Source organism: Drosophila nasuta, unplaced genomic scaffold (genome assembly GCF_023558535.2).
Source record: "Drosophila nasuta strain 15112-1781.00 unplaced genomic scaffold, ASM2355853v1 ctg22_pilon, whole genome shotgun sequence".
Lineage (NCBI taxonomy): Eukaryota > Metazoa > Arthropoda > Insecta > Diptera > Drosophilidae > Drosophila > Drosophila nasuta.
Genome location: NW_026869442.1, coordinates 128,650 through 152,200, shown reverse-complemented (window position 1 = coordinate 152,200; position 23,551 = coordinate 128,650). Strand labels below are relative to the sequence as shown.

The 23,551-nt window shown below is 37.9% G+C and overlaps 1 protein-coding gene across 1 annotated transcript in view; it reads left to right on the top strand.

Moving 5' to 3' along the window:
• Positions 1–542: 542 nt before the first annotated feature.
• Positions 543–23,551, top strand: part of LOC132797804 (uncharacterized) — a 36,747-nt gene continuing 13,738 nt past the window's right edge. Inside the window, exon 1 of the mRNA XM_060809578.1 lies at positions 543–768. Within this exon, the coding sequence (XP_060665561.1) occupies positions 543–768 (226 nt within the window). The remainder of the gene's footprint in view (positions 769–23,551) is intronic.

Sequence of the window (23,551 nt, the reverse complement as noted above, 5' to 3'; positions counted from 1 at the left end):
ACGCATTGGGTAGCATATTACAAGAGAGGATCAGATTCTTATTATTTTGATAGTTTTGGGAATTTACAGCCACCATTAGAAGTAGTCAGATATTTAGGAAAAGTACAATTAAGTACAATTATGAACGTTTACAAAATTTTGGGACTGTAAACTGTGGACATTTGTGTTTAGAATTTTTAATGAGGTGTATGTCGGTTGAAGGGTAGAGAGACACTTATCAGTGGGATGGTTGTCCTTCTCTAGCACTTGAGAAGTCCTACAGGTAGCAACAGGTAGAATGTCAACCAATCAAAGGAAAACGTCCTTAGGTAATGAAAACCTTTCAAAACAACAGTGGAAGGGGAAAGTGACAAGTATAAAATCAGCCAGCCACTCGAAGGAAAATATCATTCGGTCATCAGCACTCAGCACTCAACAACACCAGCAGTAGCAGTATCATCACCGCCAGGAGCACGCACGACCAACACTGAACAGCAGGAGCAGTAGCAGCACTGAATAGCACCAGCAGTACTACACACACACACACACATCAAATAATCAGGATGAACCCATCAAAGGAGGCTAGCAAGGGAGAGGAGATTGACTTCACCGAAGTTAATCTTCCTCTTATTACTCCTCTTGCTGAGGACATTCAATTCCTCGCCGATGACATCGAGTTTAAATCAACAGCGAATTATTTGAATAGAATAAAGGAGAAGAAGAGGATCCCTTTCCACGCTTTACCAAGGAATCGGGAATTCAGAATCTATGGAGCGTCTAGGGTTCTTAGTAAATTTAATACTAATTCCATAAAATTAACATTGGAAAAGAATTTTATTTACCTCCCAGCACGCTATGATGAAGTTGATGATGTGCACATTAAAGAATTAAATACTGGTAGTCAGTGTAAAAGTCTTAAATCAAATACGCGTCCAAGTGACATTTCTTGTCTCTACACTATAACGGTTGTTTGTTAGTACGCTTTGATCCTTCTATTCGCCAGATGGTCAGGACAGTTCGATGCGAACACGAGAGGGAGATGATGCGTGAGGTTAGAGGATTGAGAGAGAGATGTTGCGTGAGGATAGAGGTTTGAAAGAGAGATACACACTACGATTGTTGTGGGTGTATGCTTGAGCCACTGCGAGAGACAGAGACAGAAGTATGTTCGTTGCAGCTTTTCTGGACAGTATTTTCGGTATGCTAGACGGTTGGCGGACACTTTTAACTTGGCAGTGGCGTGATCAAGTTTATTCGCCGTATACAATCTGCGAAATTAAATATGGAAAATAATAATAACAAGCCGACATCAGAAGTGGGATCAGTGCCAACTCCTGCATTTTCTGAACATCAGTGGCATACCATTATGGAACTGCAAAATCGTAGTTTCGTCGAAATGTGTAAAGCAATGCAAGCTTCTGTGCGTCCACAAAATCAAGTGGTTTTGCCAAAATTTAACCCAGATGTAACTGGAGCTGATGCGACTCAGTGGTGTGCAACGGCTAGCATTATTATGGACGAACAGCAGATTAATGGCAGCGCACTTATCATGATGTTGAGTAGTTGCATGCAGGGCAGTGCTTCAGCGTGGCTTGCACAGAGATTAAGGAAACGTCGGCAGCTATGTTCCTGAATATGCTGAACAGCCGTCCAGCATACAATGAATGCCCTGCAGTGTACGCAAGCCGTATGGTGACGTCATTGACCACAAAATGGCGCAATATGAACGTCGAGGAAATAGCTGTATCCACCGTACTTGCGCACATGGCCAATTTTGACAACCGTTTGTAGCGTATGGTGTTCTCGTCCAGATGGAACTGAAAGCATTTACATTGTAACGGCGCCTGAAGCAGATATAATTTAAATGCGTCCTAAAAGTATGGAAGTTTAATTTCAACTAAGGGCGCAGCTTTAAGTGCATCAGCTGCGCTGTAAAGCCGAGCTTTAAGAAGTGCATCAGCTGCACTGAAAAGCTCACATTTGACGTTTAGCGAGTTGCACTGGAAAGTTCAGCTTTGACGTTTGCGTCACCACGCGCATGCTCAGCAAGCTTAAGCTGGGGCTGGTTCCGGTCAGAGCACTTTTCTGGTGACCGGCAGTGTGCATAGACGCATATTGGTTGATGTGGAAAATTTATACCACAAGACACAAGAGGTTAGAATTCTCTTAGTGCATTTTATACTTGGTAAGAATTGTTAGTGATAGATTCTGGTATGTGTACTTTACTCATTGTTGTTGTTTCCGCAGGTCGTTTTCGATATTTTTTGGCTTTTGGTTTGGCTTTTTTGAGCGCGACAATGCCTGCACTAGCGGCCGGCGGAGCACTACTGAGCGCCATCTTTGTCGCTGCCCTAGCGGTCAGTAAAGCGCACCAGAGTGCTCTCATTGCGGTGCACTAGCGGCCAGCTAAGCGCCTTAGCGCCACCTTTGCCGCCGCCATAGCGGCCAGCGGAGCGCCCTTAGCGCCATCTTTGCCGCCGCAATAGCGGACAGCGAAGCGGCACTGAGCGCCATCTTTGCTGCCGAATTATCGGCCAGCGAAGGGCCAGTGAGCGACACCGTCGACTTCTTTCTGCTGAGCAGAGCGCCTTATTGCGCCGGCGTAGCGTCAGGGCATCTGCTCGAGACGTCAGCGCAGCACCCCTGCGCATCAACATATTGGCATCCGCATCTTCGCTCATCTCATCATCACCAACTTTATCATCTCATCTATACTCTTCCTGATCATCAGCGACTAGTTCGCATATAAAAAATAGTGTGTGTGTGTTAAAAGTGCAGATATGAAAAATTAAAACCAAATTTGAAAAGTTAAAAGATGCGCTACATTGTTTACAACAAAAAATAGAATAATAATATGGAAGATTAAAACTCAACAGTGTAGCGCCGCTCAACACAAATTAATATTAAAACATGTTAAAAGTTTAGTATTGCAAAAATTGCACAAAAATATTGAAAATTAAATTTAGTTAAAATTCAAACATGAATACGATAAAAAGTTAAAAGTTGAAAATTATTTAAAATTTAAAAAGTTCATTTGTTTACAAAAATAGTTTAAAATTCAAATTAATTTTAAAGCGGTACTACAATTGCAGAATTTCAAAATTGCACAAAAAATAAAAAATTAAAAGTTAAAGTCAAAAGTTAGGTTAAAAAGTTAAAAGATAAAATGATTTAAAATCAAAAGAAATTAGCGCAGCTGTTTTGTTGATGAAAAATAAATAATAAAAAAATAAAAATTAAAACATGTATTGTGCCACATTCAATTGAAAATAAAAGCGAAAAATATTGTAAAACAACAAATAAAAAAAAAAGTGAAGCGCTACAAGAATTAAACAAAACGAATATACAAATATAAATGAAATAGTGGAAATGAAATAAGAAATTGTAGAGCCATGAGAATTTAGAATTTAAAAACAATTGTTGAATGTGTTGTGCACAAGTTACAACAAAATTTAAAATATAAAACAAAACAGCTAAAAGCTTCGAAGGCTAAATGCCTAAACGGAAATTATTATATTAAATTAAATTAAACGAATAAGTTATGAAAATCAGTGCCAAGTTAAGAAATAACAAAATTAAAACAACAACAAAAAATGAAAACGTATGCAAATTATATTGAATAGTTAGTACCAGTTTCAGGTACAATATGAAGTGTTTTGGTGAAAGTTGTATTTCTTTTAATTTAGCACTGTTCCAGCACAACTTCGCCGGAGATCGATCAACGCCGCAGGAGTTCTGTTGGTGAGTTTTTTTTATTATTGCGAAAACACACCTCATACTTTCACCTCAATTTACTTTGTACAAACACGAAATATAAATTTATAGAAGAGCATACAAAAGTTCAAACTATTGAATATTATAAAAATGTTTGAAGATAAATTACAATATTAAATTAAAGTTTAAAATTTGGTACTGAAATTAAAATATATTTATATATTTAAAAGATACTATAATAATATTGCAAATATCCTTTTATATTATTATTATTGGTCATTTAGTACTATTTTAGTTTGTAATGCCTTATTGTTTAATATCTCCCATTAATTAAATATTATAAACCATGAAATAATTCTGTCCTTATTTAGGCGAAACAAGCCGTTGACTCCACTGACGTAGGGGTCGAAGGGATCACCAGAGCCACGCTCTGAGGCAGTGATCATAGGTTGGGAGGGACATTACTCACTGAACAGCTGTGATGACCTGCCTTAATTCTCCCGCTCTCTCTTGTTCTCTCTCACTTTCTCTCTCTTTCTCTCCTTGTTTTTCTTTTTTTGTTCCGAGACATTTTTGGATTTTTCTTTCTCTTTCCGGCTAGTGTTCTAGCAAACACTTCTTCGTCGCAGCCCGCTCAATTTCTGATCTTAAATTGATAATAATGAGCAGAGAAGAAAGGGCTATCGGTATAAGCAAGACCACCACCCCCAAAGCCGACGAGCTAGAGCCGGACTCTAAAGCGTGCCCCGCAAATACCGATAGCCCTGTCGCCTTGTGCTTCTTCTCGTTGCACGTTACAACATTTGACCAAAAGCGTAGTGCTGGAAGTACTGATGGTAATAGCGGCGACAGCAAGCGAGCCAAAATTGTGTGCCACTTATGCAAGAAACCAGGACATAAAATGGCGGAGTGTAAATTAAAGCGGTCTGGATCGGAGAATAAACAGCATCGCGATTTGCAGAATGTGACCTGTTACCGGTGTGGACAACTTAAGCATCTTGCGAATCGGTGCACGAACAATGCAGCAGTTACTGAGAAGAAATGTAATCAATGTTTTGTGGCTGAGCCAATAGGAGTTTTGACACATCAGGGTGAGACTCTGGAGCAGAATGCTCGCTTATTCGAAGTAGTGTTGCCGGTAAATTTAATGGCAAACTTATTAATAATATTGTCATAATACGAGGTATTGGCGACGCTGGCATTTCCAGTAAGCTACAAAAACTATCTAAATGTATTATTAATGGAAATATTGTAGAAATACAGTTTCACGTCATAGCAGATAAGTATCTTATAAATGATATTGTAATTGATAGGGAAATCCTTAGTCAGGGATACGAACTCATCTTGACACCTGATAAATTTGAATTTGTTAAGTCTAAATCTGTAAACGTTGCAAAGTATCTGAGCCATCTGCCTTGTTGCTTAATGTTGATACTGAAATGATTGGTAATGACAAGGAAAACTTAATTAAACTATTCAGCTGCATTTATTAATGGAATCTCTTGCACAAAGGTTAATACGGGTGAAATGACTATTAGATTAATTGATCCAAACAAAACTGTGCAGCGGCGTCCATATCGTTTGAGTCCAAATGAAAAGAAATTGTACGTGAAAGGATAACGGAATTGTTAAACTATAACATTATTCGACCTAGTTGTTCTCCTATGCTAGTCCTATACTCTTGGTTAAAAGAAGAACGGATCCGATCGACTTTGCGTTGACTATCGTGAACTGAACAACAATACTGTTTCGGACAGATATCTCTTACCACTTATTAACGATCAGATTGCTAGAGTAGCGGGTGCAAATATTTTACTTGTCTGGATATGGCTAGTGGATACCATTAGATACCCATTCATCCCGATTCTGTTGAATATACCGCGTTTGTTACACCTGATGGGCACTATGAGTATCTGACAATGCCATTTGGCCTCAAGAACGCCCCGTCTGTTTTCCAGCGAGCTATTATAAACGCATTGGGAAATCTTGCATATTCTTATGTAATAGTCTATATGGACGATATAATGGTGGTTTCATCTACAATAGAATTAGGTATGCAAAGATTGAGGATTGTTTTGGATGTATTGACTGCAGCGGGATTCTCTTTTAACATAGCAAAATGTAGATTCTTAAAAACTACTGTACAATACTTGGGGTATGAGGTACGAGCTGGAGAGTTAAGGCCTAATCCGCGAAAAATTCTTGCGTTAAATTCCTTGCCACCACCACAAACCGTTCGTAGCGTAAGACAGTTTATAGGATTGGCGTCTTTTTTCGAAAATTCGTGCCTTTGTTCTCACAGATTATGAAACCGATATATTCCTTAACTTCGAGTAAAAGTGTGTTTAATTGGAATAGCGAGTTGGAAGATATTAGAAAAAATATTATTGCTATCCTTATAAATGAGCCTGTACTTGTTATTTTTGATCCACAACATCCAATAGAGTTACACACAGATGCTAGCTCTTACGGTTATGGTGCAATGTTAATGCATCGAATCAATGATAGTCCTCATGTAATAGAGTATTTTAGTAAAACTACTTCCCCTGCCGAGTCTAGATACCATTCATACGAATTAGAAACCTTGGCAGTGGTAGAATCCGTTAAACAGTTCCGTCATTATTTAGTTGGTCGTACGTTTGTAGTGTATACTGATTGTAATTCTCTTAAATCATCGCGGACGAAGATTGAGCTAACACCAAGAGTGCATCGTTGGTGGGCGTACTTGCAGTCGTTTGATTTCAAAATCGAATATAGAGAAGGAAAGCGCATGGCGCATGTGGATTTTTATCGAGAAATCATATTCAGGAAGCAACCAAAGTTGAAAAGTCTTTAGTCCCTGAAAAGCGTGTAAACTTGGCAGAAATCTCAAGTGACTGGCTTGCTGCTGAACAGCGCCAGGATTCTGAAATCACTGATATCATTAACAAACTTAACTCTAAAGAGTTGACAGACGATGTTGCACAGACTTATGAGTTGAGAAAAGATGTTTTGTTTCGTAAAGTTCAGAGAAATGGAAGAACCCGTTGTTTGCCAGTAGTGCCCCATGCATTTCGATGGTCAGTAATAAATCAAGTGCACGAGTCCATCATGCATTTGGGATGGAAAAAGACTCTTGACAAGACTTATCAATATTATTGGTTTGCTAAGATGAATAAATATGTTAGAAAGTTTGTCGATAGCTGCATTACATGTAAAATTGTTAAGGGTTCATCTGGAAAGATACAAGCCGAGTTACATCCAATTCCAAAAGTGAGGGTGCCATGGCACACGGTGCATATCGACATTACTGGAAAATTAAGTGGGAAGAATGATCTTAAGGAATATGTGATAGTACAAATTGATGCTTTAACAAAATTTGCTTATTTGTTCCATACTCTAAGATTAGATTCTGACAGTTGTATTCAGGCAATGAAATCATCTATTTCTTTGTTCGGAATACCGCAGCGTATAATAGCTGATCAGGGTAGATGTTTTACTAGTGGGAAATTTTCAAAATTTTTACATCACAGAAGATTAAGCTTCATCTTATAGCTACAGGAGGAAGCCGTGCAAACGGTCAAGCTGAACGTGTGAGGAGTACACTGAAGAATCTACTGTCAGCGGTTGAATCAAGTCACCGATCTTGGCAAGATGCTTTAGGTGAGGTACAACTTGTCTTGAATTGCACAGTTAGTAGTGCAACCAAAGCAAGTCCCCTAGAGTTGCTTGTCGGCAAGGAGGCTCGTCCTTTGGGTTTAATTCCACCGTATGATACAGAGATGGAGGTAGATAAAGTTAATGCTAGAGATAGGGCAATTGAAAATATGAATAATCAAGCTAGTTACGACAAAATAAGGTTCGATAAAAATAAAGCAGCAGTTGAACGGCATAAAGTTGGAGATTTGGTTTTACTGAAAAACGAAGAACGGCATCAAACTAAATTGGATGCAAAGTTTAAAGGACCGTTTTGGTTAGTGAAGTTTTAGAAGGAGATTGATATATCTTGAACTCATAACATAATAAGAGAACTTATAAATATTGTCATGAAGATTTGAGAAAGATGCCAGATGGTTATTTTCCAAGTGAATTGGAGTGCCCGCCTGAGAATTGTTGAAATGGTTATAATATATCCGTGTGAGAGGATATGTTATGTGATTAACAAAATGTCCATATAGAGTATGGAATGGTTGAAATGAAGTTGCAATAGACTTCGATAAGAAAATGTTTGTGAATGGCGGATGTGTTTGAGAATTCGAATGGAAATAACCTGGCGGATGCAAAGTTTATGCATGGTTGATATGACAAAATTTGATTGAGATGTATGAGTTAAAGATATGGTTTTGAGATTTGAGTTGGAACATGGCGTGTGGCGCTCAAAAGGAAATCATAGTGACGATAACTAGAGTCGAATTTTGAATTGTTGAGAAGCAAATGTAATGAATTAAATGTTAACATGAATTTGATTATGTAATGAGAATAAGAATTGAAATTTGTTTATAATGTTGCGTAAAATGTAAAATATAGAAAGACTATGAAATAAGAGAAAATGTCAAGTGTAAGGCAATATATCCAATAAATAAATGGTATTTGAAATTGATGAGTAAAAGAAAACACAAGCTATAATCACGGATTTATAAGTCATTTGTAATATTAAGGTTACAGTACACGAGGACGTGTAATTGTCAGAATGGCCGTGTCAGATCTTAAATTATGGTAGTCAGTGTAAAAGACTTAAATCAAATACGTGTACCATTTCTTGTCTCTACACTATAACGGTTGTTTGTTAGTACGCTTTGATCCTTCTTTTCGCCAGATGGTCAGGACAGTTCGATGCGAACACGAGAGGTAGATGTTGCGTGAGGTTAGAGGTTTGAGAGAGATGTTGCGTGATTGTTGTGGGTGTATGCTTGAGCCACTGCGAGAGACAGAGATAGAAGTATGTTCGCGGCAGCTTTTCTGGACAGTATTTTCGGTATGCTAGAAGGTTGGCGGACACTTTTAACTTGGCTGTGGCGTGATCAAGTTTATTCGCCGTATACAATATGCGAAATTAAATATGGAAAATAATAATAACAACCCGACATATTCGAATTGAAATTGTAATTGAATAAAAAATAATCAAAACAATAAATTCTATTAACAAAATAAATTTAAAAATTTTTAAATGGTTAATGTAAATTTGGGAATTTTCAGCTTTCTTTTTCAGCTTTCTTTTCCAGCTGTATTACTTCTGATATTTTTTCAAATAAATGTTATTGAAATATAAATTCGAAATTTTCATTAGGGAATGGGAAATTGGGAATTTCAGCTCTTTTTCAGCCACTTTTCACCTTTTACATTGCGTGAATAAATGTAATTGAAAATTTAATTTCATTATTTTAAAATAAAATAAAATAGGTCTGTTAACAGAAACAGGTCCGTTATCAGAACCGGATAACTGATCTGTAGAACCAGGTCTTTTAAACGAACAGCTAGCTGATCGATACAACCAGGTAGCTGATCTGTACAACCAGGTCTGTTTAAAAGAACAGCTAGCTGGTCTATTTAACAGTCTGATAGCTGATCTGTAAAACCAGCTCTTTTCATCAAAACATGCTAATGTATCTAATGTTTATTGGTTTGTAACGAACACGTCTAGGGCGTCATCTTATTATGAGACGACCCGTTAAGTGGGCAGCAAACTGGAAGCATACTCTGCCTACATTGTCGACTAAAGCTCAGGGAAAGTGGGGTGGGTCTTTTGCCACCTAGTAAGCTACCGTGCCACACAGATAAAAGAAGGTAGACAGAGTTAAGACGGGAACAGACAGGATAGGCTATCAACCGATAGACCGGTTAAGAAGTATATGACGTACTAACGGCAGTGCCATCAAGTGGCCCAGTGATACCAAGCACGGGCTTGTTGACGCGCGGACAAAACAAAAAAAAAAATTTGTGAACAGCATGCATTAAACGAAACCCGCCAATAAATATTAAAAGACGCTGGACAGCTAATTAAATTAGATTAAAAATATGTTAGAATAAATGTATAATAAGATAAATAACAATTAAATACTCGATAAATAAGCTAATAATAAGGTTTTTCAAAGGAATATATTTACTATAGCAAACTACGTTATTGAGATTATTATAGTTCACACACAGAATACGGAAGGGATTATGGAAATAAAAGTTATTAGATCTACGTGAGATGAGAAGAGGGAGAAAATTCCTAGTGATCCTGACAGGAACTGCAAAACTAATTTGACTTAACAGCTCCAAAGAGTCTATATCACCATTAATTAGTCTCTGTATAAAAACAGCACCTTGCATAGTTCTACGGTAAGAAAGAGAAGGAAGGTTTAGTAATAAAAGTCTACTGCGATACGGTGGTAATCTAATATTAGGATTCCAATTTAAACTACGAAGAGCAAATAATAAGAATTGTTTCTGCACCGATTCAATCCTATCTTGATAAACCCTATACTGGGGATTCCAGACAAGAGATCCGTACTCAAGGATAGGACGAACCAGAGAGACGTATAAAATCTTAGTGATGTAGGGATCATTGAACTCTTTCGACCAGCGTTTTATATATCCCAGAACACCCATGGCCCTATTTACAGCAGACAGAATATGTTTATCGAGTTTTAGTTTTGCATCAAGCAAAACCCTAAGTCATTCACACCTTCAATTCGCTCAAGAGGAGTATCATATAACATATAGTTATTTAACTGAGAAGGATCCCTACAAAAGGTCATAAACTTACACTTATTGCAGTTCAGATGTAACATATTTACTTTGCACCAAGATTCTAGACGATTAAGGTCACATTGTAACAGTGAGCTCGCAAGACTATCATTAAATGTGTGAGGGTGCAATTTAAATTTTAAATTTGCATTTGCAAATTCTGACCTTTTCACGATATGTAAACATATCCAGCTAGTCGAGTTAGCAGCCCTTGACAGTAAATTAGCATTCACACAAATAAATTACAGGGATTGATCGAATAGTTGAGATCAACTCTGTGTAAGCTCAATATTATCGAAGACACATATTAGAAGAAGAAGAAATTTTCCTTTTCCGTTTCCCATACCAAGGCGCGTGGATCAATTGGCTGGGACAATCTATATATATATATATAAAAGTCAGCAATCCAGAGCTGAACATTGTATTAAAGGAAAAGATTTCTCCATCTGCGTGGACATAGCCACCAGAGTATTATTTGGACAATAATAAGGTACGTAGGTTACATAGGCACATACATATTTCTAATAAGAAATATTTTTAGGCATTTGAAAGTTAGCTCGGCGCAGGTCTATAAACGTTTAGAAGGCGTTTAAACAGTTTGGCCACCGCCACATAGTATTTTCACCTGCGCATTATTGGCGCGCAAAGCTGCTGCTGGAGTTACAGTGGGCACATACATAAGCTAAAAGCTAAAAGAAGATTGCCACTGTTCCTACCGGTGCTGCCCCATTGGGCCGCACTAAAATTGTTAGCATCGGCTAACTGGAATACAACTCAGCGAGCGAATTAGTGCCATAGCAGAGGATCGCCTCGAATCATACCGGTGCTGCCCCATTGGGCCGCACTAAAATTGTTAGCACCGGCTAACTTGGACTAATCCGAAAAGGCAAAAGCAGTCGAGCAGAGGATCGACGCGTCTCCTACCAGTGCTGCCCCATAGGGCCGCGCCAAAATTGTTAGCATGGGCTAACAGAGACCCCATGAGCTGTTCAGAGGAGGGATAGAGCATAGTTGCTTCTACGTTCTAAACAGTGATGCCCCATAGGAGCATCCCAAGTATTGTCGCCGTCCATGATGACCTTCCGCGGCTAATAGCCATAACCTGTTTGCCGCTAATTAGTTTGTACAATTTAAAAGTATCGATATTTGCAAGAATGTTAAATTAAAATGAATCAATTAACGTAGCTTTCTTATTCTTGTAATATACATAGTTTTATAAGTACATGGTATGGTATGTAGTCGATATTCAATACTGTTAACATTATTCTAATTCTCTTTTGGAAGTTCACACAGCAAACATATGTACATCATCTCATCAACAACATAAAACACACACACATCATTCATCATCAGGCCTGATCATCAGTGAGTTGTGTACATCTATACAAAAGTAAAAGTATGTAAGTACGGCTTGGCCGATAATTGAAGTATAATAATGTCAACAGTATAGGGTTTAACACATGCCATATTTACCATTATAGTATTATATATATAGATTTGTATTACCGTAAATATTAAGAAGAATTGCAGGGTATTGACCGCCCTTGAAAATGAGTCCGATTATAAAGTCTTAACGTTATGAAGTTATTGAAAATGAATTAAAGTAAGCCTTTCGGGCACCTGAGTATAGTTGTGTGTGTCATAAATTAAACAATAACAAGTAAGAAAGCTACAGTCGAGTGTACTCGACTGTGAGATACCCACTACCCATTTTGAATAAAACCAATATATTTTGCGGTATTATTCTCAAAATATACCAAATATACTGCAAACATACTTAAAATATACAAAATGGTATATGTGGTATATCGATATAGTACCGCATTCAAAATATACCATAGACGGCACAATATACCAGATTGTCAGCCAAAGCAACTAAGACCCCTTGTAAGTAGGCGTCTTTGCCCATACAAAAGTATTTTTTAATAACTTCGACAATTTTTATCTGATCGCAATAACTACTATAGTTATTATTATATATGCCAAAATTTGCAACTCTAGCTTTAAAATTACGCTTCTTATTCCACTTTTTGATTTGAGGGGGCGGAAGTGGGCGTGGCAAAAATTTGAAACAAACTTGATCTGCGTGCAAACATAACAAATGCTGTCGAAAAAAAATTATAGCTCTATCTCTTATAGTCTCTGAGATCCAGTGTTTCATACGGACGGACGGACAGTCACACAGACGGACAGACGGACATGGTTAGATCGACTCGGCTGTTGACGCTGATCAAGAATATATATACGTTATAGGGTCGGAGATGCCTCCTTCTACCTGTTACATACATTTCCCTTCTACCCTATGGGTAGCGGGTATAAAAAGGGTAAAGACCATAATGGGCTTTACAGGACGGAGGGTATAGAAAAGGATCCATGACATCTAGGATCTTCGACTTTTAGGCTTGCTCGTATGCCAATTCAGATTTTTGCCGTTTAAGATATCGATAAACTCTGCTTACCTCTTTTAATAATGTAACCTCAGCTCCTATAGATAACAATAAACCCACCCCATTTGCCCTGAGCAACAGCCGGCCCCCGTAAGCAGAGTACGTTATCATAGGCTGTGTATAATCGGTTTGTTACAAATGTCAGGCAAAGCTTAACGTCATCGGCGTACATAAGTACACGGGAATGCTCAATAACAGAAGGAAGATCATTTATAAACAAAGTGAACAATAGAGGACCTAAATGACTGCCCTGGGGCACACCAGAAGTGACTTGGACACATTTAGATACAAAACCATTATAATAAACATTTTGAATTCTGTTGGAAAGGTATGAGGATATCCACTCAATTAGGCTATGAGGAAACCCTAAAACATTAAGCTTATACAGTAAGAGGTGATGATTAACAGAATCAAAAGCCTTACTAAAATCGGTGTAAATAACATCCGTTTGCATTTTATTCTCGAATCCTTTAATTACAATAGAAGAGAACTCCAATAAGTTAGTAGAAGTGGATCTAGACTTCACAAACCCATGTTGGTAAGGTGAAATTATAGATTTACACAGATGTTGCAGTTGAGAAGTTATAATTTTTCAAATGCTTTCGGAATCGCAGACAATTTAGATATACCGCGATAATTTTGAACTTTAGATATACTCCCTTTTTTAGGATAGGTATAATGTATGATTTTTCCAGATTTTAAGAAAAGAACATGAGTTAACGGATAATTCAAACAATTTAAAAGCGGTTTACAGATACTACCAGCACAATACCTTAGCACACAACTAGGTACTCCATCCGGACCAGCCAAAAACAGGTTTTATAGCCAATAGTTCCGTTAAAATAGAGCTTTCAGTAATTAAAGGACCAAAAATACACTTAGATGAATTTAACTGATAAGGATAAGAAAAGGAATTTTGAGAGCTTGGGACAGAATATGTCGTTTGGAAAAAGTCCGCAAATAAATCGGCAACATCATGACCATTAGATACTGTCATATTCTCCAAAGACATAAATGCTGGTGATGACGCGGATCTACGCTTCGAGTTAACGAAGTCGTAAAATCGCTTTGGATCACGCTGAAATCTTATTCTGCACCTACTCAAATAATTATTATAACACCCATTGTTATGAGTGCGAAAAGCAGCTTGTGCAACAGAATAACGCAGAAAATCAAAAGAAGAGCCAGTTCCTTTGAATTTTTTGTAAAGTCTCGACTTACGATTTTTTAAATTCGATAATTTCTTGGTAAACCATAAGGGTTTATCAAACAAATGTGGAATACTTGATGGAACACAAGCATCAAATAGCGAGTTTAAAGTAGAATAAAAAATTCAACCGCTATATCCAAGTTTGTAGACAACGAAAGTTGGGACCAGTCAGTTTGAGATATAAGCAGAGCAAGTTTCTCAAAATCGGTTTTCCGAAAACAACGAGAAAACTCACCACAACGTACACTCGACTCAGACGCAATAAATGGGAGCTCCAACATAATTTCTAAAGTGGGATGGTAAGGGTCTTCAGGGGAAGATATAGGAGATATTCTCGATAGAGAACATGAATCTGGGTCCAAAACAAAAATAAGGTCTAGAGACCTGTTTGGAATACCGTTAATCTAAAACAATGATACCCCAAAAAGACTATCAATAAAAACATGGGATACAGAGGGGCAAAGTCCATTTAGATTCTTGGCGGAATGCCATGACACCCCAGCGATATTAAAATCACCAAGGACTATAAGGTGATCACGCATCAGAAAGCATATTAGAAATGTTATTAATAATAGAAAAATGAGCTAAATATAAAGCATCATCTGAAGCAGGAGGGATATATGAGCAAGAAATACAAATGTTAAAACTACCAAAGGATAATCTAACAGCCACTAGCTCAATGTCAGAAGTGTGATCAATCAACTCTGAATTTAATTGAGCATCTACTGCAATTAAAACCCCTCCACCGCGACGTACCTTGCGGTCACGTCTGTATACGGAAAATCTACTAGAAAAGATTTCCGTATCAAGGATGTCATTTTTAACCAAGTTTCAGTAAAGGCAATAACATCGAAATGGAAAGATACACTATTTAAATATAAGTCAGTAAGTTTACTACAAATACCTCTTACATTCTGATAGCCAAGAAGTAAAAGAGGATGTTAGTTTTTGAACTGACAGACATAGAGGAAGGCTTTGAAATAGAATTCTTGCCACTACTAGGAAGAGAAATCGGAGACCGATTTTTCTTTTGGCAACGAATTCTTTAACAAACTAATTACGAAGAGCACAAAACACAGAGTGTATGCACAGGTCGAGCGAGACGCAAGATAGATAGGCAGCTACAACACCAAGAGAGGGAGACTTACTATTCTAAAGAGCGTTGAGAGCACAAAGCACAAGCACTGAGAGTAAAGCGCGGGTCGAGCGAGACGCAAGATAGATGATAGCCAACAACAACACCAAAAAGGGAGAGTTAACTATTGTAACAGCGTTGAGCGCAAAAATAGCAAGTGAAAAAGAAGAGCGCGAAATTAAACAAAAATACAAAAACAAAGTGCAGCGGCAACGAAAACAGAATTGTTGTGCTAACAAAGCAAAGCAAAGTTTGACCACACAATTTGTTGTTACATTTTCAGAAAAATGATAATAATACTAAATACAAGAAAGCACACAGCGATTTAACGATCTGTAGTTAAACACAAGTGAAAGAGTAAAATTAATGTTATATTAATTGTAAATAAATATGAAATTAATGAAAAATCACAAAGTTTAAGAGGGAAGAAAAAAACACGTCCGACTGCGACTGCGAGAGCGAGCGAATATAAATATAAAGAACGAAGATGGTTATGTTCTTCTTCTTTACCCTCCCAACCTGTAAAAGCTTCTGGCTCTATGCCTTTACCCATATTAAGCAACAACAAGTAATATCAGGTGCCCATTACTTTATAATTTATTTCGACTTCATGATTATTCAAAGAGGTTAAGACTAAAAGACTTCAAAAATACTATAATGCATGTACATAACTTCATTTTATGCATTATCAGCCTACTATATTACTTTTGTCTATTATTTCCTAACAATGGGTATGAATATAATACTAATAAGAATAACAAGTAAGAAAGCTACAGTCGAGTGTACTCGACTGTGAGATACCACTACCCATTTTGAATAAAAGAAACATATTTTGCGGTATTTTCTCAAAATATACCGAATATACTGCAAAAATACTAAAAATATACCAATTGGTATATTTGGTATATCGACATAGTACCACATTCAAAATATACCATAGACGGCACAATATACCAGATTGTCAGCCAAAGCAACTAAGACCCTAGTAAGTAGGCGTTTTTGCCCATACAAAAGTATTTCTTTAATAACTTCGACAATTTTTATCTGATCGGAACCAAATTTTCAGGAATCATAACTACTATAGTAAATATTGTATATACCAAAATTCGGTAGAAGGGTATTATAACTTTGTGCCGGCAGGAAATGTATGTAACAGGTAGAAGGAGGCATATCCGACCCTATAAAGTATATATATTCTTGATCAGCGTCAACAGCCGAGACGATCTAGCCATGTCCGTCTGTCCGTCTGTGTGTCTGTCCGTCTGTCCGTCTGTCCGTATGAAACACTGGATCTCAGAGACTATAGGAGATAGAACTATAATTTTTTTCGACAGCATTTGTTATGTTTGCACGCAGATCAAGTTTATTTCAAATTTTTGCCACGCCCACTTCCGCCCCGCAAATCAAAAATCGAATAACAAGCGTAATTTTAAAGCTAGAGTTCCGAATTTTGGTATATACAATAATAACTATAGTATTTATGATTTCTGAAAATTTGGTTGCGATCAGATAAAAATTGTGGAAGTTATTAAAGAAATACTTTTGTATGGGCAAAAACGCCTACTTACTAGGGGTCTTAGTTGCTTTGGCCGACAATCTGGTATATTGTGCCGTCTATGGTATATTTTGAATACGGTACTATGTCGATATACCAAATATACCATTCGGTATATTTTTAGTATTTTGTAGTATATTTGGTATATTTTGAGAAAATACCGCAAAATATATTTCTTTTATTCAAAATGGGTAGCGGGTATCTCACAGTCGAGTACACTCGACTGTAGCTTTCTTTACTTGTTTTATACTGCATCGATATCGACAGGCCTGTGATGATTGATGAGTTGATGAGCTGGGTGAACTTCAAAAGGGTTTAGAATATATAACAGCTTTGATATAATATTATATACATACCATACCCATATGAGGACTTACTATTCGATTATATCTAACTCAACCCTCTAAGACTACTTTCCAAAGTAATAGAAAAAAGGTATTCAAATAATTTTTTAAGTAAATGAAGTCTTCTAAGCTCAAATATGTGCTTAGAAATTACGTTGAATCTTTGGTTTACCTGTAAGGTGAGAGGAAAGGTAAGCGTGCCTGAAGGCTCGCTTGGGGCTTTGAGTGAAAAAATTTTTCAAGTAATGATGTTTTTATACCCGCTACCCATAGGGTAGAAGGGTATTATAACTTTGTGCCGGCAGGAAATGTATGTAACAGGTAGAAGGAGGCATCTCCGACCCTATAAAGTATATATATTCTTGATCAGCGTCAACAGCCGAGACGATATAGCCATGTCCGTCTGTCCGTCTGTGTGTCTGTGTGTCTGTCCGTCCGTCCGTATGAAACACTGGATCTCAGAGACTATAAGAGATAGAGCTATAATTTTTTTCGACAGTATTTGTTATGTTTGCACGCAGATCAAGTTTGTTTCAAATTTTTGCCACGCCCACTTCCGCCCCCGCAAATCAAAAAATCGAATAACAAGCGTAATTTTAAAGATAGAGTTGCCAATTTTGGTATATGCAATAATAACTATAGTAGTTATGATTCCTGAAAATTTGGTTGCGATCAGATAAAAATTGTCGAAGTTATTAAAGAAATACTTTTGTATGGGCAAAAACGCCTACTTACTAGGGGTCTTAGTTGCTTTAAATGACAATCTTGTATATTGTGCCGTCTATGGTATATTTTGAATGCGGTACTATATCAATATTCCAAATATACTATTTGGTATACTATTAGTATTTTTGCAGTATATTTGGTATATTTTGAGAAAAATATCGCAAAATATATTTCTTTTTATTCAAAATGGGTAGCGGGTATCTCACAGTCGAGTGCACTCGACTGTAGCTTCTTTACTTGTTTTTATTTTTCTTATGGTATTCTACAAAACAGTTTTTATTCGCTGTGCAGCATAAATGTAGATTGCATTTCGTGCATATGCATTGCGTTTGTGAAGTTTTACAGTGCTTGCAAAATCTTTTGCCACTGTTTCGATCCAACCAATGTGGGAAATGGTTGAGCTGGTCAAACCGCAAGTCCGATATTGGATGTTTTGATTTTTGACCATGTTTGAGCTGATAAGGACGATGTCTCATCGAGACTGCTTTGCCCGCTCTGTCTGCAAGGATGGGGAATTTATTGTTCGTCCTGACTGAGAGGATGGAGACTGGTTTGTCGCGCGGTGAAGATGCACTTTTGGTGTTGATTGGACGACCCGGTAAGGTTTTGTTTTTATATGTCACACGCCCTGCGGCTAGGGTTTCGCGAAAGTCTGGGAGTGCGAGTATTTTTCTTTGCTTTCGTTCTCGTTTTGGATACGTCTGTGTAAAATATAGGCGTTGGTGGCTGCCATATCAATTAAGTGATAAAAACTCGTGTTGCAGCATCGCGTGTTTTTGCTCTGATATGGTAGCGACCCATTAGGCCGTGCATGAAATCTACGCCGCCCATGTGAGCGTTACACTCATGCACAATTTGGGGACAATCAATTGATATGTGTCGCTTAGCTTTTCTGTCAAAACGAGCAGCCTTTGCAGTTCCTTCACAAGGGTTTGTCCTTTGAAATTGCTTTACACCCACATAGGTGGACAAAAGCGAACAGGTTTGCTGTCTTTCCAGAGTACATTGGTTATGTCGACACCATATGAGGACCCAACGTACTCAGTCGAAAAACCCCTTGGCAATTTGTTGATGGCAATATCGTTTGGTAGCTTGCAATTGGGAATACGGTTTCCTCGCACCGTGCCAAGGCTGTAAATACCCTTCGCTCTTAGATAAACCATCAAAGGCAAGGATGTATAAAATTATCGAAGTAAATGATGTGATTCTTAAATGTCTCAACGGTTTGTGTTAAACGCACTACAATGTTGGCAGAAGCACCAAGATCTGGGTGACCAGGTAAGACCACATTATCACCTGCACCGCTGTAAATCTCAAAGCGGTATGCGTATCCAAATGAATCATTTTTGTGCTGCACATTTGCTCGTCAACACAAAGACGGGCATACTTTGGCACCAAGTCAAACCGTTTGTTGAGACAGTCTACAAGTTTTCGCGTACGGAACAAAGGATCGTAGCCTAGTTCACCCTTTTGATCCGTTCGCGCTCATCACGTAGCGAGAAGTACTTTTGATTGCCTCGAATCTGCTTCGGGTCATGCAGGTTTGTATAGGTCCGAGCGCATTTTGTCCCCAGTAGCTCTTCAGATTTGGGTAGCGATAAATAGACATGTACATCAAAATACCTATGTAGTGGTGCATCTCATCAGTGTTAACTTTGAACTTATTGTTGATATCATCCGTTAAAGCTGCGCACATGGTTTCGCCGACGATCATATTCATAATTTCCGCATTAAAGAAATAGCAAAAGAGCTCTAGTGGTGTTTTGAGCTCCTTTATTTCTGCTGGCAACGAAAAATCGCTCGAAATGCTACATTGTTAATATGCAACTGCATTGATTTCTCTCGCTACAGAATCTTACTCGAATCTTTTGTTATTGATTCAATACCTGTTTAAATAAAACTAATTATTCACTAAAATAACACATAGCAATTAAATTTGGCTTACCAGCTCCATTGAACCCACCAGAAGTTGGCGGCGATGCGCACGCCGAATCTTCACTAATTGGTAAAGGTGATCGCGGCCTTTTGCAGTTTTCTGGGAAGTCACAGCTTTCTGTGCATTGTTCTGGACATTTTCAACATTACTCTCAATAAATGACATAGTCTCAACATCTTCTAATGCAGTATTAAGAGCCTCCACTATATCAATGTCGCCGTCCTCGTCGTCACTTGAGCTTAACACTTCTTCATCCGACGGAGCTGACTCAAAATCTTGAGCAACTGCTCATCTGTCAAGTCGGACAGCTTATACCGAACTCGGTTATCCATTTCCTGTAATATTTCTATTTCTAATAAGTAAAATCACTCCATCAATAGAAACAAACACATAAATTGCAATCTATTGTGAAATATCAGCTGGCAACAAAAGTTGTCTTGGATCCCCAAACGTGCTTCAAGGTACGTATCGCTATTTCGATGTCACAACGGATGCCTTTAATATTTTTGCAAATCTGCAACTTAATTTTAACCGTAAATTAACTTACCTTTCAAGAAAAAATTATGAGCTGGATTGGTTTTATATATTCAAATTTATTTGCACAGCAAAACACAACATAAGGCAGACCAAATTTTACGCGCGAAAAACATATGGCTTGTGCATACCGAAATATACGTCACGGAGAGCTTTCAAAGCTGAGACTCATAATTTTGTGCTTTTATCAACCGTCAAAAATTATTTAATTGATTGAAAAGCTGTTAGTTCATTAGTTAAGGACAAAAAGTAATACGTGCCTTCACGCACGCTTACGTGTTAGAGGGTTAAAATATAATACTAAATATAAAATTTAAATTTAAATATGAATTACATTTCAATATGATTTTGAATTGAATTTACGTTATATTGTTGAACATTTTATATGGCAAAGAAAAATTATATTCGAGAAAAGAAACAACAGCAACAAAGGCGGCGGCGAGTGCAATAGCACTATTGACGGCGTTAGAAGCAGCAACGAAAAACGGCAGTGGCCTCCAGTGGCAATCGCACTGTCAACACAACATCAATAAGAGATGCGACGACGAGTGGCGGCAAAGATCTCAATGCCGACGAGTGGTGCAGGCTCGGCAACACATAGCAGCGAGTCGTAGCAATGAGTCTGCGTCAGAAACGCGCAGCCTCAGCAGCGCATGGCGCAACTTCCACACTAATAACGAGAGTGGCCATGATCAGCTCTACTATGCTGATCCGTTCTCTCTCAAAAGGTTTATCCGAAGCTTGTGTTCCTTCTGGAACCGCTTTAGCAACGCATGGCGTCGCTTCTACAGCCTCCTGCTGTCTTTGGCGTCACTAAACTGGTGACTCAAGTGCAAATATCTAGGCGTTTGGTGGCAACTCCTTTGCAAAGTTGTTGCCACGCCTTTTTGGCAAGGGGCCTCTGCAGTTGCAGATCAGTTGGTGGTACACACACAATATCCTACACCAGGAAAAAGGTACTAATAAAAATTATGAAATTGGGTTTTCTCGCTACGTACCTTGTAAAACCAACGAGAAGGCCAAAGAAAATCAAAACAATGCACTTTGAAAAGTGCGCACTCCCGAACAACACCAATAAAATATATATAGTAATATATCTCCAGAATAATTTCTCATACGTGACAAACACTCATAATTATTCCCCTATCTTCCAAATTCTTTCCCACAAGTCATATCATAAACATAAACACTTGTCGCGACGGCACCAACTGTCACAAACAAAAGATCCTATTACATTGGCGATCGTGCCACTTCCAAAAATCAAAGTCCATTAAAATTTTCCATTTGCAACTTGAGGACTCAGCATTAATGCACTAACACAAACACAAAATATCACACGTATGTTAGCTTTAAGTCGTAATAAGAACTTTCATGTTAAAGCTCAGCATATTGTGAGTTTAGTTTTAAAGACACTTTCCTCGCCTAAGACGCGTAGCCCGCGAGCTTATAAATAACAATAAAGTAGTCTACTAAGTAAACAAAAATAAATCCTTGTGTTTTATTTATTTTACTGTTCGTGCACCGCGAACATTTAATTATATATAATATTGTGACGAATGCCGTCAGATTTATTTTTATTATTTTTCTGCCGCACAACTTGTCTCCTTAGCTTTTCAATTAAAAGAGATGGTCTAGCCTAGATTAAGCGTGGATATCGATATTGCTTGATTAATCTAAGTTCGATAACGATATTATATAATACGATATTTTTGTGAATGGCAAAAGTGATCCTGCCAACTCACTGCAAATATTCGATTAATAATTAATAATATACTATCATCTCTTGGTAAGTGCATCAATCATCGAATGCAGATGTTATCGCGAGCAGCTGTTAGCTTGCACAACAGTCGCGTCGCAAATATTAACACCGCCATACAATTTAAATTCAAATTGCAAATTAACGGACAATGCTCACCACTACAGGTTATATATGATTATGTTTCGTAAAATAGATCACAGTACACTAATGACCACAAGACTGAAATAATCACTAATCCACTAACAGTTGAATGAGATAAATTTGAAAGAAAGAAAATGAATCAAAAGTTTTATATCAATTAATTAAAAGCCGAAATGCTCTACACACTTCGCTTCCATTACCGGTTCAAGACTCACCCCATTCATCATTTCCGTTAACGAGTCAAGAGCCGTCTCATTTATCGAACGTGTTACCAAATGAAACATCTATACATTCATCACTTTCGATAACGAGTCAATCAACCCAACATGAAGAGAAATCAAAAATTTGAATATCAGTTGTGAGGGTGCAATTTAAATTTATAATTTGCATTTGCAAATTCTGGCCATTTCACGATATGTAAACATATCCAGCTGACTAATATCGATTAATCGCATATTACATGTCACTTAGTCGAGTTAGCAGCCCTTGACCGTAAATTAGCATTCACACAAATAAATTACAGGGATTGATCGAATAGTTGAGATCAACTCTGTGTAAGCTCAATATTATCGAAGACACATTAGACGAAGAAGAAATTTTCCTTTTCCGTTTCTGGTACCAAGGCGCGCCGTCAATTGATGTATAAAATTTATATATAAAATTCAGCAATCCAGCGCTGAATTGTATTAAAGTTAAAATATTTCTTCATCTGCGTGGATCTAGCCACCAGAGTATTTGTTTGGATAATTATAAGGTACGTAGGCTACATAGGCACATACATATTTCTAATAAGAAATATTTTAGGCATTTGCAAGTTAGCGCGGCGTGGGTCTATAAACGTTTAAAAGCGTTTAAACAGTTTGGCCACCGCCATATAGTATTTTCACCTGCGCATTATCGGCGCGCAAAACTGCTGCTGGAGTTACAGTGGGCACATACATAAGCTAAAAGCTAAAAGAAGATTGCCACTGTTCCTACCGGTGCTGCCCCATTGGGCCGCACTAAAATTGTTAGCATCGGCTAACTGGAATAAAACTCAGCAAGCGAATTAGTGCCATAGCAGAGGATCGCCTCGAATCATACCGGTGCTGCCCCATTGGGCCGCACTAAAATTGTTAGCACCGGCTAACTTGGACTAATTCAAAAGGCAAAAGCAGTCGAGCAGAGGATCGACACGTCTCCTACCGGTGCTGCCCCATAGGGCCGCGCCAAAATTGTTAGCATGGGCTAACAGGGACCCATGAGCCGTTCAGAGGAGGGATAGAGCATAGTTGCTTCTATGTTCTAAACAGTGATGCCCCATAGGAGCATCCCAAGTATTGTCGCCGTCCATGATGACCTTCCGCGGCTAATAGCCATC